The 14870-nt window shown below is 51.6% G+C and overlaps 1 protein-coding gene across 1 annotated transcript in view; it reads right to left on the reverse strand.

The window, feature by feature from the left end:
* LOC119958296 (chloride channel protein 1-like) overlaps positions 1–13509 on the reverse strand; it is an 84991-nt gene extending 71482 nt beyond the window's left edge. The window contains exons 1-3 of the mRNA XM_038786730.1: positions 13290–13509; positions 7277–7504; positions 4772–4900 (exon numbers count right to left, since the gene is read on the reverse strand). Coding sequence (XP_038642658.1) covers positions 4772–4900; positions 7277–7504; positions 13290–13509 — 577 coding nt within the window. The remainder of the gene's footprint in view (positions 1–4771; positions 4901–7276; positions 7505–13289) is intronic.
* Positions 13510–14870: the final 1361 nt, after the last annotated feature.

The raw sequence follows: 14870 nt of genomic DNA on the forward strand, positions 1-14870 counted from the left end.
CTCCAGCTGCTCTTCCTCTTCTGGATCCCAGCAGTCTAACCTTGCCTGTGAGCTTTGGGAATTCACCTGGGAATTAATACCCAGTAACTCTATCACCTGCAAATTCATTCTCAGTCTTTGAACATCATCAGTTAATGTAGTATAGACCAGGGATTGAATGAGGGGTGTGAAGATACATCGTTGCACAGTTAGATTGAATCTCCTTCACAGAGACTGAAACTTCCACGTTGGAAAGACTGCTAATCATCATTTCTACTTGGATACAAGGCCCGTGTGATTCACATTGCCATGGCGGTCATTGAGAGGGGAAGGTGTAAGATACCCCAGAAAGATCACAAGGAGTGATTTTAAAACAAAATATCCCAGCCGGCCACATGGGGAGATGTTAAATCAGACTGCCGAAGGTTTGGTTTTAAGGAGTGTCTTACAGGAAGAAAGTGATGTTGCGAGGTGGAGGGGGTTGGGGAGGGAATCGCAGAGCTTGGAACCCAGGCAGCTGAAGGAATGGCCACTTAACAGCGCAACGATTAAAATTGACGATGATCGAGGGGCAAGACTTGAAAGCAAGATACCTCATAGAATCACAGAGTGCAGAAGACGCCCTTCGGCCCATCGAGTTTGCACTGACACGCGAAAGAAACACCTGTCCTATCTACCTAATCCCATTTACCAACACTTGGCCCATAGTCTTGAATGTTGTGACGTTGCCAAGTGCTCATCCAGGTACTTTCTAAAGGATGTGAGGCAACCCGCCTCTACCCCCCTCCCAGGCCGTGCGTTCCAGACCCTCACCCCCCTCTGGGGAAAACAGCTTTTCCTCAAATTCACTCTAAACCTCACGTCCCTCACCTTGAACTTGTCTCCCCCTCGTGACTGACCCTTCAACTGAGGGGAACAGCTGCTCCCTATCCACCCTGTCCGTGCCCCTCATAATCTTGTCCACCTCGATCAGGCCGCCCCTCAGTCTCTGGTGAAAACAACCCAAGCCTATCCAACCTCTCTTCATAACTGAAACGTTCCATCCCAGGCAACATCCTGGTGAATCCCCTCTGCACCCCCTCCAGTCCAATCACATCCTTCCTATAATGTGGCGGCGAGAACTACACCCAGTGCTCCAGCTGTGGCCTCACCAAAGTTCTATACAACCCCAACATGACCTCCCTGCTTTTGTAATCTGTGTCTTGATTGATAAAGGCGAGTGTCCCATTTGCCTTTCTCACCCACCCCATTAACCTGTCCTTCTGCCTTCAGAGATCTCTGGACAAACATTCCAAGGTTCCTTGGAACTTCCCAGTGTCAGGCCTTTCATTGAATACTTCCTGGTCACATTACTCCTTCCAAAGTGGATCACCTCACACTTTTCAGGGTTAAATTCCATCTGCCACTTTTCTGCCCGTTTGACCATCCCGTCTCTATCTCCCTGTTACCCAAGACACTCAATCGCACTGTTAGCCGCCCGGCCAATCTTTGTGTCATCCGCAAACTTACTCACCCTACCCCCCACACAGTCATCAATGTCGTTTATATAAATGACAAACAATAGGGGCCCCAGCACAGATCCCTGTGGTACACCACTGGACACTGGCTTCCAGTCACTAACGCAGCCGTCTATCGTCGCCCTCTGTCTCCTACAGTGAAGCCAATTCTGAATCCACCTTGTCAAGTTACCCTGTATCCCTGTATCAACATAGAACATAGAACATTACAGCGCAGTGCAGGCCCTTCGGCCCTCGATGTTGCGCCGTCCTGTGAAACCCCTCTAAAGCCCATCTACACTGTTCCCTTATCGTCCATATGTCTATCCAATGACCATTTGAATGCGTTTAGTGTTGGCGAGTCCACTACTGTTGCAGGCAGGGCATTCCACGCCCTTACTACTCTCTGAGTAAAGAACCTACCTCTGACATCTGTCCTATATCTATCTCCCCTCAATTTAAAGCTATGTCCCCTCGTGCTGGACATCTCCATCCAAGGAAAAAGGCTCTCGCTGTCCACCCTATCTAATCCTCTGATCATCTTGTATGCCTCAATTAAATCACCTCTTAACCTTCTTCTCTCTAACGAAAACAGCCTCAAGTCCTTCAGCCTTTCCTCATATGATCTTCCCTCCATACCGGGCAACATTCTTGTAAATCTCCTCTGTACCCTTTCCAATGCTTCCACATCCTTCCTATAATGTAATCCTTCTTTATATATCCCCTTGTGGAACCTTGTCAAAGGTTTTGCTGAAATCCATGTAAACTCCATCAACTGCACCACCCTCATCGACACACCTCCTTAAAAAATTCAATCAGATTTGTTAGGCATGACAAAGACATGCTGACAATTCATGATCAAACCGTGCCTCTGCAAGGATAGATTCTTTCCGTCAGAATGTTCTCCAATAGTTTCCCCAACCGCTAACGTGAGCCTCACTCGTCTGTAGATCTCTGGCTTATCTCTACAACCCCTTCTTAAAAAGTGGAACCACGTTTGCGGTTCTCCCTTCCTCTGGCGCTTCCAGCACGGCCAGAGAGGGATTAACAATTTGGGTCAGAGCCCCTGCGATCTCAGAGAGCTGTGGAGCTGGGGGGGGGGAGATCACAGAGATAGGGAGGGGATATGGGGCATGGAGGGATTTACAAACGTGGATGAGAGGTTTAACGACCAAGACTTTGTTCGACCAGAAGCCAGAACATAGAACATAGAACACTACAGCGCAGTACGGGCCCTTCGGCCCTCGATGTTGCGCCGACCTGTGAAACCATCTGAAGCCTATCTGACCTACACTATTCCATTTTCATCCATATGTCTATCCAGTGACCACTTAAATACCCTTAAAGTTGGCGAGTCTACTACTATTGCAGGCAGGGCGTTCCACACCCCTACTACTCTCTGAGTAAAGAAACTGCCTCTGACATCTGTCCTATATCTACCACCCCTCAATTTAAGGCTATGTCCCCTCGTGTTGGTCATCACCATCCGAGGAAAAAGACTCTCACTGTCCACCCTATCTAACCCTCTGACTATCTTATATGTCTCTATTAAGTCACCTCCCAGCCTTCTCCTCTCTCACGAAAACAACCTCAAGTCCCTGAGCCTTTCCTCGTAAGACCTTCCCTCCATACCGGGCAACATCCTAGTAAATCTCCTCTGAACCCTTTCCAAAGCTTCCACATCCTTCCTATAATGTGGTGACCAGAACTGCACGCAGTACTCCAGGTGCGGCCGCACCAGAGTTTTGTACAGCTGCAGCATGACCTCGTGGCTCCGAAACTCAATCCCTCTACTGATAAAGGCTAGCACACCATATGCCTTCTTAACAGCCCTATTAACCTGGCTGGCAACTTTCAGGGATTTATGTACCTGGATGCCGAGATCTCTCTGTTCATCTACACTACCAAGAATCTTGCCATTAGCCCAGTACTCTGCATTCCTGTTACTCCTTCCAAAGTGAACCACCTCACACTTTTCCGCATTAAACTCCATCTGCCACCTCTCAGCCCAGCTCTGCAGCTTATCTATGTCCCTCTGTAACCTATAACATCCTTCAGCACTATCCAAAACTCCACCGACCTTCGTGTCATCCGCAAATTTACTAACCCATTCTTCTACACCCTCTTCTAGGTCATTTATAAAAATGACAAACAGCAGTGGCCCCAAAACAGATCCTTGCGGCACACCACTAGTAACTGAACTCCAGGATGAACATTTGCCATCAACCACCACCCTCTGTCTTCTTTCAGCTAGCCAATTACTGATCCAAACCGCTAAATCACCTTCAATCCCATACTTCCTTACTTTCTGCAATAGCCTACCGTGGGGAACCTTATCAAACGCCTTACTGAAATCCATATACACCACATCAACCGCTTTACCCTCATCCACCTGTTTGGTCACCTTCTCAAAAAACTCAATAAGGTTTGTGAGGCATGACCTACCCTTCGACAAACCGTGTTGACTATCGCTAATCAACTTGTTCTTTTCAAGATGATTTATCAACCCCTATCTCTTATAACCTTTTCCAACATTTTACCCACAACCGAAGTAAGGCTCACAGGTCTATAATTACCAGGGTTGTCTCTACTCCCCTTCTTGAACAAGGGGACAACATTTGCTATACTCCAGTCTTCCGGCACTATTCCTGTCGACAAAGACGACATAAAGATCAAGGACAAAGGCTCTGCAATCTCCTCCCTGGCTTCCCAGAGAATCCTAGAATAAATCCCATCTGGCCAGGGAGGGTGAGCGAGCACAGGGGGTGAGGGGGGAAAGGGGACTCTCTACAAGCTAAGGTTTACGGGAGATAGAATTCGAGGGTGAAAGTATCACGGACCTGTCTGGGTATTGAACCTTAGAACATAGAACATACAGTGCAGAAGAAGGCCATTCGGCCCATCGAGTCTGCACCGACCCACTTAAGCCCTCACTTGCACCCTATCCCCGTAACCCAATAACCCCTCTGAACCTTTTTTAGTCACTAAGGGCAATTTATCACGGCCAATCCACCCTAACCTGCACGGCTTTGGACTGTAGGAAGAAACCGGAGCACCCGGAGGAAATCCACGCAGACACGGGGAGAACGTGCAGACTCCGCACGGCGGGGAAATCGAACCTGGGACCCTGGCGCTGTAAAGTCGCACTGCTAACCACTGTGCTACCGTGCTGCCCAAATCTTCTGAATAATTTGGCAAAAAGAAAACAACTTCCTGAGCCCACATTGAAACACTGATGGCCGTGCTGTAGCCACTCGAAGCGCAGTGACGGGGACGGCGAAGAGGGGTGTGCGTACCTGCGGCCTGCGGCGAGATGTACTTGGCCACTCCAGCCGACACCATGGTGAGGATGACGTGATAGAGGACCCAGGAGAAGTACTGAAGGTACCGGTAATTTTCCAGCATGTCGTAGACCCACAGATTGGCTGGCACAGAGAGGAGAGAAGGAAAAAGTGAAAATCAATGACTTACTTCACATGAGACGTTGGCTGTTTGTAGTTACAGGCTCCCCACTACATGGAGATCTTTGCCTCACCACCTTTGCTTCGTTGTCCTCCCATCATCAACGATAGCGAGTGGGAGGCTGCAGAATGCTGCAGTACAGAGGGATCTGGGCATCCTTGTACATTAATCACAAAACGTTAGCAACTACGCGGTTGTACGCTGATGACAGGCCTAGGTGAAGGGCCGCCATATTTATAGGGGGCAATGTACAGCAGGGAGTTTGCATGGTCATGGCTGAGAGAATGTTGTAGATTCCTTTGTTCTTTTTTTTATACATTTAGAGTACCCAATTCATTTTTTTTTCCAATTCAGGGGCACTTTTGGCGGCCAATGTGCTGGTATTCATGGATATTGGTGGCTATCTTGCCGGTATCCATGGATATTGGTGACCACCTTGCCAGTATCCATGGATATCGGCAGCCAGCTTGCCAGTACCCATCAATATCGGCGGCCATTTGCCAGTATCCATCAATATCGGCGGCCATTTGCCAGTACCCATCAATATCGGCGGCCATTTGCCAGTATCCATCAATATCGGCGGCCATTTGCCAGTATCCATCAATATCGGCAGCCATTTGCCAGTATCCATCAATATTGGCGGCCAACTTGCCAGTATCCATCAATATCGGCGGCCATCTTGCCAGTATCCATCAATATCGGCGGCCATCTTGCCAGTATCCATCAATATCGGTGGCCATTTGCCAGTATCCATCAATATCGGCGGCCATCTTGCCAGTATCCATGGATATTGCCGGCCATCTTGTCAGTATCCATCAATATCGGCGGCCATCTTGCCAGTATCCATGGATATTGGCGGCCATCTTACCAGTAGCCATGGATATTGGCGGCCATCTTGCCAGTATCCACCAATACCCATGGATACCGGCAAGATGGCCACTGATACTCATCTACACATGTACAGAACTACAATGACGTCACTGCCTGGAGCCTGGAGTGGCAGAAGAGGGAGGGAAGGATTTACAGACAGGGAAGCTAAAATCCTTTCCTTGTGGGATATTTTACTGCAGTCACGTTGCTGAGTGTTTCTAAACTATGCCTCATTGGCCATCATGCTAGTATTCGTGGATATTGAGGGATATTGGCAGTAAATTTCACGCCTCTGTCTCACCAGCTCTCCAGCTAACCCTTCTTTTTATTTTTTAAATTTAGAGTACCCAATTCATTTTTTCCAATTAAGGGGCAATTTAGCCTGGCCAATCCAGCTAACCTGCACATCTTTGGATTGTGGGGGCGAAACCCACGCAGACAGGGGGAGAATGTGCAAGCTCCACACGGACAGTGACCCAGAGCCGGGATCGAACCCGGGACCGCAGCGCCGTGAGGCTGCAGTGCTACCCGCTGCGCCATCGTGCTGCCCTCAGCTAACCTTCTAACATATTCATTCCTACTTCAGTCGTGCAAAACACTTCAATCTTTATCTCCCACCCTCCCAGAATACCCTATTTACCCAATCTGTACAACGGTCTGCCTTGTTGATCATGTATTAACCGCTCCTGGTTGATTTACCCCCCATTTGTTTTCTCCTTGAACAGAGGTTTAAAAAAGAATTGCATTTCAATAGCACCTATCATGGTTCACAATCCAGTGAAGTACTTTGTGGTGTAATCGAGAGATCGACGGCGGGATTCTCCCCTATCCGGCGGGGCGTGAACCACTCCAGCGCCGGCCTAGCTCCTGAAGGTGCGGAGGGTGTCAATGCTTTGGAGCAGGCACAGAACGGCACCAAGGTCTTCAGTTAACGTGGAGAGGCTGGGACAAGGTTCGTGCGGAGAAGGTTAAGGGGAGAGTTAATAGAGGCGTCCAACATTATGAGGGGGTTCTGATGGAGAAACCGTTTCCGGTCATGGTGTCCCAGAAGGACACAATTTTAAAATGATCGGCAAATGATAATCTCATCATGACGCGGATGAGATCAGGGGGATTTTTTTTCGTTTAGTTGCTGTTACCAGGATTAGCTGCTGCCGGAGAAGAGGTGGAAGCAGGTTCAAGAGAAACCTTCAAAAGGGGAAACGGATGAAACGGAAGAAAGGAATTTGCAGGACGATTGAGAAAGAGCAAGTTCTGGGACTGATTGGATAACTTGCTCAAGGGGCCAACACGGGGAAGATGGGACGAATGGCCGCCATTCTGTGCTGTGTGATTCAACGTCAGAGTGGGGATTCACTTGTCCTTTCAAATCTTGCCGTTAACGTGAAGGTTTCATCGCCATGCTGTCCGGATTACGGCAGAAGGTGATCAGGTGCATTAATTGCATCAGGCGGAAAGTCTCTCGTTACCTCGTTGAAACTTTGAAGTGATGACGTCCAGGCTGAAACTGATGGTGGCCATGAACATGCCCAGCAGAAAAAGAAATATCCAATCTTCTCCGAACTTCAGAATCTGCTTGCGCACAGACAGAACGAACGCTGCAATTAAACAAGGCACATCAACACCAGGCTGTACACCAGGAACCTTATCAAGCTCTGAGCCCCCGTCAATTTCAATAGACCTCTCCAACAAATCAGCTTAACAGATGCCTCTTGAATCAATGTCATGATAAACGCCGTCAGATTGGTGACCAGGTAACAGGGTATAATCTAATCGCAAAATAGCCTGAATTCCTCGCAACACTTCAAACTCGAACTGAGATTAGGTTCAGTCAACATTGAAGCCATCAGTTTACCAACTGACTCCATTCTTTTTATATTCATTTACAGGATGTGGCCTGTCGATAGTTAGGTCAAGCATTTATTGCCCATCCTTAGTTGCTCTAGGGTGGTGAGTTGCCACAGTGGTACACCCACTGTGCTGATAGGGAGGGAGTGCCAGGGTTTTGCCCCAGCGACAGTGAAGGAACGGCCGATATATTTCCCAGTCGGGGTGGGGAGTGACTCGGAGGGGAACCTCTAGGTGGTGGGGGTTCCCAGGTATCTGCTGCCCTTGTCCTTCTAGATGGTAGAGGCCGTGGGTTTGGAAGGTGCTGCCTAAGGAGCCTTGGTGAGTTGCTGCGGTGCATCTTGTAGACGGTACACACGGCTGCCACTGTGCGTCGGTGGGGGAGGGAGTGAATGTTTGTGGAAGGGGAGCAATCAAGCGGGGCTGCTTTGTCCTGGATGGTGTTGAGCTTCTTGAGTGTTGTTGGAGCTGCGCTCATCCAGGCAAGTGGAGAGTATTCCATCACACTCCTGACTTGGGCCTTGTAGATGGTGGACAGGACTTGGGGGGGGGGGTCAGGAGGTGAGTTACTCTCCGCAAGATTCCCAGCCTCTGACCTGCCCTGGTAGCCACAGTAGTAATGTGGCTGGGTCCAGATCAGTTTCTGATCAATGATAACTTCCAGAAAGGGCAACACGGTGGCGCAGTGGTTAGCACTGCTGCCTCACGGCGCCGAGGTCCCGGGTTCGATCCCGGCTCTGGGTCACTGTCCGTGTGGAGTTTGCACATTCTCCCCGTGTCTGTGTGGGTTTTGCCCCCACAGCCCAAAGATATGCCGGGTAGGTGGATTGGCCACGCTAAATTGCCCCTTAATTGGAAAAATTGAATTGGGTAATCTAAATTTATTTTATAAATATGTTAACCAGCCAGGATGTTGATTATGGGGGATTCAGTGATGGTATTGCCATCGAATGTCAAGAGATGGTGGTTAGATCCTCTCTTGTATGACGCAAATATTATTTCCCACATGTCAGCCGAAGCTGACAATTCATGCTTACAGATAGGGAATAGCACCAGAGGGTGATTCATTTTGGGATAGAAACAGTGTGAGTCTGGGGCAGTGGGATTAGTTTGGGATTCATACAGGGCTATGGGGAGTGAGTGGGGCAGTGGGATTAGTTTGGGATTGAGACAGGGCTATGTGGAGAGAGCAGGGTAGTGGGATTAGTTTGGGATTGATACAGGGCTATGGGGAGAGAGCGGGGCAGTGGGATTAGTTTGGGATTGATACAGGGCTATGGGGAGAGAGTGGGGTAGTGGGATTAGTTTGGGGATTGATGCAGGGCTATGGGGAGAGAATGGGGCAGTGGGATGAGTTTGAGGATTGATACAGGGCTATGGGGAGAGAGTGGGGAAGTGGGATTAGTTTGGGGACTGATACAGGGCTATGGGGAGAGAGCGGGGCAGTGGGATTAGTTTGGGGATTTATACAGGGCTATGGGGGAGAGTGGGGCAGTGGGATTAGTTTGGGGATTGATACAGGGCTATGGGGAGGGAGTGGGGCAGTGGGATTAGTTTGGGGATTGATACAGGGCGATGGGGAGAGAGCGGGGCAGTGGGATTAGTTTGGGGATTGATACAGGGCTATGGGGAGAGAGTGGGGCAGTGGGATTAGTTTGGGGATTGATACAGGGCTATGGGGAGAGAGCGGGGCAGTGGGATTAGTTTGGGGATTGATACAGGGCTATGGGGAGAGAGTGGGGCAGTGGGATTAGTTTGTTGGATTGATACAGGGCTATGGGGAGAGAGTGGGGCAGTGGGATTAGTTTGTTGGATTGATACAGGGCTATGGGGAGAGAGTGGGGCAGTGGGATTAGGTTGGGGATTGATACAGGGCTATGGGGAGAGAGTGGGGCAGTGGGATTAATTTGTGGATTGATACAGGGCTATGGGGAGCTAGTGGGGAGTGGGATTAGTTTGAGATTGATACAGGGCTATGGGGAGAGAGTGGGGCAGTGGGATTAGTTTGTGGATTGATACAGGGCGATGGGGAGAGAGTTGGGTAGTGGGATAAGTTTGTGATTGATAAATGCCTGGGGGGAGAGAGCGAGGCAGTGGGATTAGTTTGGGGATTGATACGGGGCTATGGGATTAGTTTGAGGATTGATACAGGGCTATGGGGAGAGAGCGGGACAGTGGGATTAGTTTGGGATTGATACAGGGCTATGGGGAGAGAGTGGGGCAGTGGGGTTAGTTTGGGATTGATACAGGGCTATGGAGAGAGAGCAAGGCAGTGGGATTAGTTTGGGGATTGATACAGGGCTATGGGGAGAGAGCGGGGCAGTGGGATTAGTTTGGGGATTGATACAGGGCTATGATATGAGAGTGGGGCAGTGGGATTAGTTTGGGATTGATACAGGGCTATGGGCAGAGTGGGGCAGTGGGATTAGTTTGGGGATTGATACAGGGCTATGGGGAGAGAGTGGTGCAGTGGGATTAGTTTGGGGATTGATACAGGGCTATGGGGAGAGAGTGGGGTAGTGGGATTAGTTTGGGGATTGATGCAGGGCTATGGGGAGAGAATGGGGCAGTGGGATGAGTTTGGGGATTGATACAGGGCTATGGGGAGAGAGCGGGGCAGTGGGATTAGTTTGGGGATTGATACAGGGCTATGGGAGGGAGTGGGGCAGTGGGATTAGTTTGGGGATTGATACAGGGCGATGGGGAGAGAGCGGGGCAGTGGGATTCGTTTGGGGATTGATACAGGGCTATCGGGAGAGTGGGGTAGTGGGATTAGTTTAGGATTGATACAGGGCTATGGGGAGAGAGTGGGGCAGTGGGATTAATTTCGGGATTGATACAGGGCTATGGGGAGAGAGTGGGTCAGTGGGATTAGTTTGGGGATTGATACAGGACTATGGGGAGAGAATGGGGTAGTGGGATTAGTTTGGGGATTGATACAGGGCTATGGGGAGAGAGCGGGGACAGTGGGGTTAGTTTGGGAATGATACAGGGCTATGGGGAGAGAGGTGGGGCAGTGGGATTAGTTTGGGGCTTGATACAGGGCTATGGGGAGAGAGTGGGGCAGTGGGATTAGTTTGGGGATTGATACAGGGCTATGGGGAGAGAGTGGGGCAGTGGGATTAGTTTAGGGATTGAGACAGGGCTATGGGGAGAGAGTGGAGCAGTGGGATTAGTTTGGGAATTGATACAAGGGCTATGGGGAGACAGCGGGGCAGTGGGATTAGTTTGGGGATTGATACAGGGCTATGGGGAGGAGGTGGGGCAGTGGGATTAGTTTGGGGATTGATACAGGGCTATGGGGAGAGAGCGGGGCAGTGGGATTAGTTTGGGATTGATACAGGGCTATCGGGAGAGTGGGGTAGTGGGATTAGTTTAGGGATTGATACAGGGCTATGGGGAGAGAGTGGGGCAGTGGGATTAATTTTGGGATTGATACAGGGCTATGGGGAGAGAGTGGGTCAGTGGGATTAGTTTGGGGATTGATACAGGACTATGGGGAGAGAAGTGGGGTAGTGGGATTAGTTTGGGGATTGATACAGGACTATGGGGGGAGAGTGAGGCAGTGGGATTACTTTGGGAATTGATACAGGGCTATGGGGAGAGAGTGGGACAGTGGGATTAGTTTGGGGATTGATACAGGGCTATGGGGAGAGAGCAGGGACAGTGGGGTTAGTTTGGGAATTGATACAGGGCTATGGGGAGAGGGTGGGGCAGTGGGATTAGTTTGGGGCTTGATACAGGGCTATGGGGAGAGAGTGGGACAGTGGGATTAGTTTGGGGATTGATACAGGGCTATGGGGAGAGAGTGGGGCAGTGGGATTAGTTTGGGGATTGATACAGGGCTATGGGGAGAGAGTGGGGCAGTGGGATTAGTTTAGGGATTGAGACAGGGCTATGGGGAGAGAGTGGAGCAGTGGGATTAGTTTGGGGAATTGATACAGGGCTATGGGGAGACAGCGGGGCAGTGGGATTAGTTTGGGGATTGATACAGGGCTATGGGGAGAGAGTGGGGCAGTGGGATTAGTTTGGGATTGATACAGGGCTATGGAGCAGAGAGCGGGGCAGTGGGATTAGTTTGGGGATTGAGACAGGGCTATGGGGAAGAGTAGGGTAGTGGGATTAGTTTGGGATTGATACAGGGCTATGGGGAGAGAGTGGGGCAGTGGGATTAGTTTGGGGATTGATACAGGGCTATGGGGAGAGAGTGGGGCAGTGGGATTAGTTTGGGGATTGATACAGGGCTATGGGGAGAGAGCGGGGACAGTGGGATTAGTTGGGGATTGATACAGGGCTATGGGGAGAGAGTGGGGCAGTGGGATTAGTTTGGGGATTGATACAGGGCTATGGGGAGAGAGTGGGGCAGTGGGATTAGTTTGGGGATTGATACAGGGCTATGGGGAGAGAGTGGGGCAGTGGGATTAGTTTGGGGATTGATACAGGGCTATGGGGAGAGAGTGGGGCAGTGGGATTAGTTTGGGATTGATACAGGGCTATGGGGAGAGAGTGGGGCAGTGGGATTAGTTTGGGATTGATACAGGGCTATGGGGAGAGAGTGGGGCAGTGGGATTAGTTTGGGGATTGATACAGGGCTATGGGGAGAGAGTGGGGCAGTGGGATTAGTTTGGGATTGATACAGGGCTATGGGGAGAGAGTGGGGCAGTGGGATTAGTTTGGGGATTGATACAGGGCTATGGGGAGAGAGTGGGGCAGTGGGATTAGTTTGGGGATTGATACAGGGCTATGGGGAGAGAGTGGGGCAGTGGGATTAGTTTGGGGATTGATACAGGGCTATGGGGAGAGAGTGGGGCAGTGGGATTAGTTTGGGGATTGATACAGGGCTATGGGGAGAGAGTGGGCAGTGGGATTAGTTTGGGGATTGATACAGGGCTATGGGGAGAGAGTGGGGCAGTGGGATTAGTTTGGGGATTGATACAGGGCTATGGGGAGAGAGTGGGGCAGTGGGATTAGTTTGGGATTGATACAGGGCTATGGGGAGAGAGTGGGGCAGTGGGATTAGTTTGGGGATTGATACAGGGCTATGGGGAGAGAGTGGGGCAGTGGGATTAGTTTGGGGATTGATACAGGGCTATGGGGAGAGAGTGGGGCAGTGGGATTAGTTTGGGGATTGATACAGGGCTATGGGGAGAGAGTGGGCAGTGGGATTAGTTTGGGGATTGATACAGGGCTATGGGGAGAGAGTGGGGCAGTGGGATTAGTTTGGGGATTGATCAAGGGCTATGGGGAGAGAGTGGGGCAGTGGGATTAGTTTGGGAATTGATACAGGGCTATGGGTAGAGAGTGGGGCAGTGGGATTAGTTTGGGGATTGATACAGGGCTATGGGGAGAGAGTGGGGCAGTGGGATTAGTTTGGGGATTGATACAGGGCTATGGGGAGAGAGTGGGGCAGCGGGATTAGTTTGGGGATTGATACAGGGCTATGGGGAGAGAGTGGGGCAGTGCGATTAGTTTGGGATTGATACAGGGCTATGGGGAGACAGCAGGGGCAGTGGGATTAGTTTGGGCGCGGTGAACACCGACACAGGTACAATGGGCTGAACGGTCTCGCTCTGTGCTGCAGCCGCATTCTGACCCATTCGCCCTCTTCGATAGGAGGCAGAGCGTGTCACTTACGTTTTAAGATCCTGAGCATTCTCTGACCCCTCTTCCTCACACCACTCCGCCCCTCATCTGCCACGAAATAGCGCCTGTACGTGTCCCGAGCCTCCTCCTGCCCCGGTTTCCTGCCCTCCCTCTCTGTCTCGCCGGCCTGAGCTGGCCTGCCAAGTGCCTCGGCCGCCTCTTCCCTCGTCTCCTCCTTGTCCAAATCGTTGTTCTCCGAATAGGGAGGCATCTCGGAGCCGGTGCCGAGGAGTTTGGATTGTGGTCCTCGCTGTGACTGGCTTGGGGCCTGGATTCCACTCTGCAGCCACAGGGCGATCTTCTAGCTATTGGCTAATCCCTTGTTTTATGTAACCCAGGCTCGATAATCAAACTCCAGATCAAACCAGCCCCATCCATGATGACCTGTTGTCTTGATTGGCTATTGTTTGGTTCTTGCTAGCGCTGTGTGTGTGTGTGTGTGTGTAAATTATTCCTGATTACAAAATGCTTCGTCAAGTTACAGCAAGTCAGGAGTCACTGCTGATTGTCACTCCGGGGGGGTTGGGGGTTCAGTCAAATACATGCCTGAGCTATTTTGATGTTTAATTTCGCCTGGGTTTAATAAAGGCCCTCCAACGTGTTAATCCTCCCCAACAGCAGCAGCCAATGCAACGGGGCTGGCGAAAGAGCTGATCCTAATCAGGGCCGCTGACTTGTCGGTCACTGTACCTTGTAGGCGCCCCTCCCCGGACGCACCCACCCCCCCCCCCACGCCCGCCCGCCCCCTCCCCAGCCCCACGCCCGCCACCCCTCCCCACAGCCCGTTGTGGTGAATGTAACGTGGTAATTCACACTGTGGCCGCGATTCTCCGCAAATGCGGCGAGTCGTAAAGGCTGCCGTGAAACTGGCCGTGTTTTTCACGGCAGCCTCCGCGCCCCCTCCCGGGACCCTGATTCTCCCCCCCCCCCCCCCCCCACCCGGGCGGGGCTAGCAGCGGGGCCCCATGAAGCACGGCATCGCGGGCTTAGCGACAGTGGCTAAGTCCGCGCGGCAAGCGTCACGCAGGCTGACGCGCACGATGACGTCAGCCGCGCATGCGCGGATTGGACGGCTCCAACCCACGCATGCGCGGGGCCCTCATCTCCCTCGGCCGCCCCGCGGACTGATCCTGCGGGGCGGCGGAGGGAGAAAGAGTGCGTCCGTCACGGACGCACTGCCCGCGATCGGTGGGCACCGATCGCGGGCCCATGCCCCCTTGGCACGGCCGTGGTACTGCCGTGCCAATCGGGGCCCTGGATGCCCAGAACGGGCAAGTTGCGGCCGTTTTTACGACGGCAGCAAGCAGGTGTGTTTGCTGCCGTAAAAACTGCCGTAAAGGCCTGGGAACTCGGCCCATCGGCCTGGGGAGAATCGCTGTTCGCCGTAAAAACCGGCGAGCAGCGATTCGTGTCGTGGGGCGGCCGTGGAGGGGGAGGGGGAGAATAGTGGGAGGGCGTGAAAAATGTCGGGGACGCCCTCCCGCTATTCTCCGACACGTCGTGGGCAGCGGAGAATCGCGCCCTGTATCTTTGTAAGTGCAATAGCGTTATCCGACCACTAGGGGGAGTAGC

Source organism: Scyliorhinus canicula, chromosome 29 (genome assembly GCF_902713615.1).
Source record: "Scyliorhinus canicula chromosome 29, sScyCan1.1, whole genome shotgun sequence".
Lineage (NCBI taxonomy): Eukaryota > Metazoa > Chordata > Chondrichthyes > Carcharhiniformes > Scyliorhinidae > Scyliorhinus > Scyliorhinus canicula.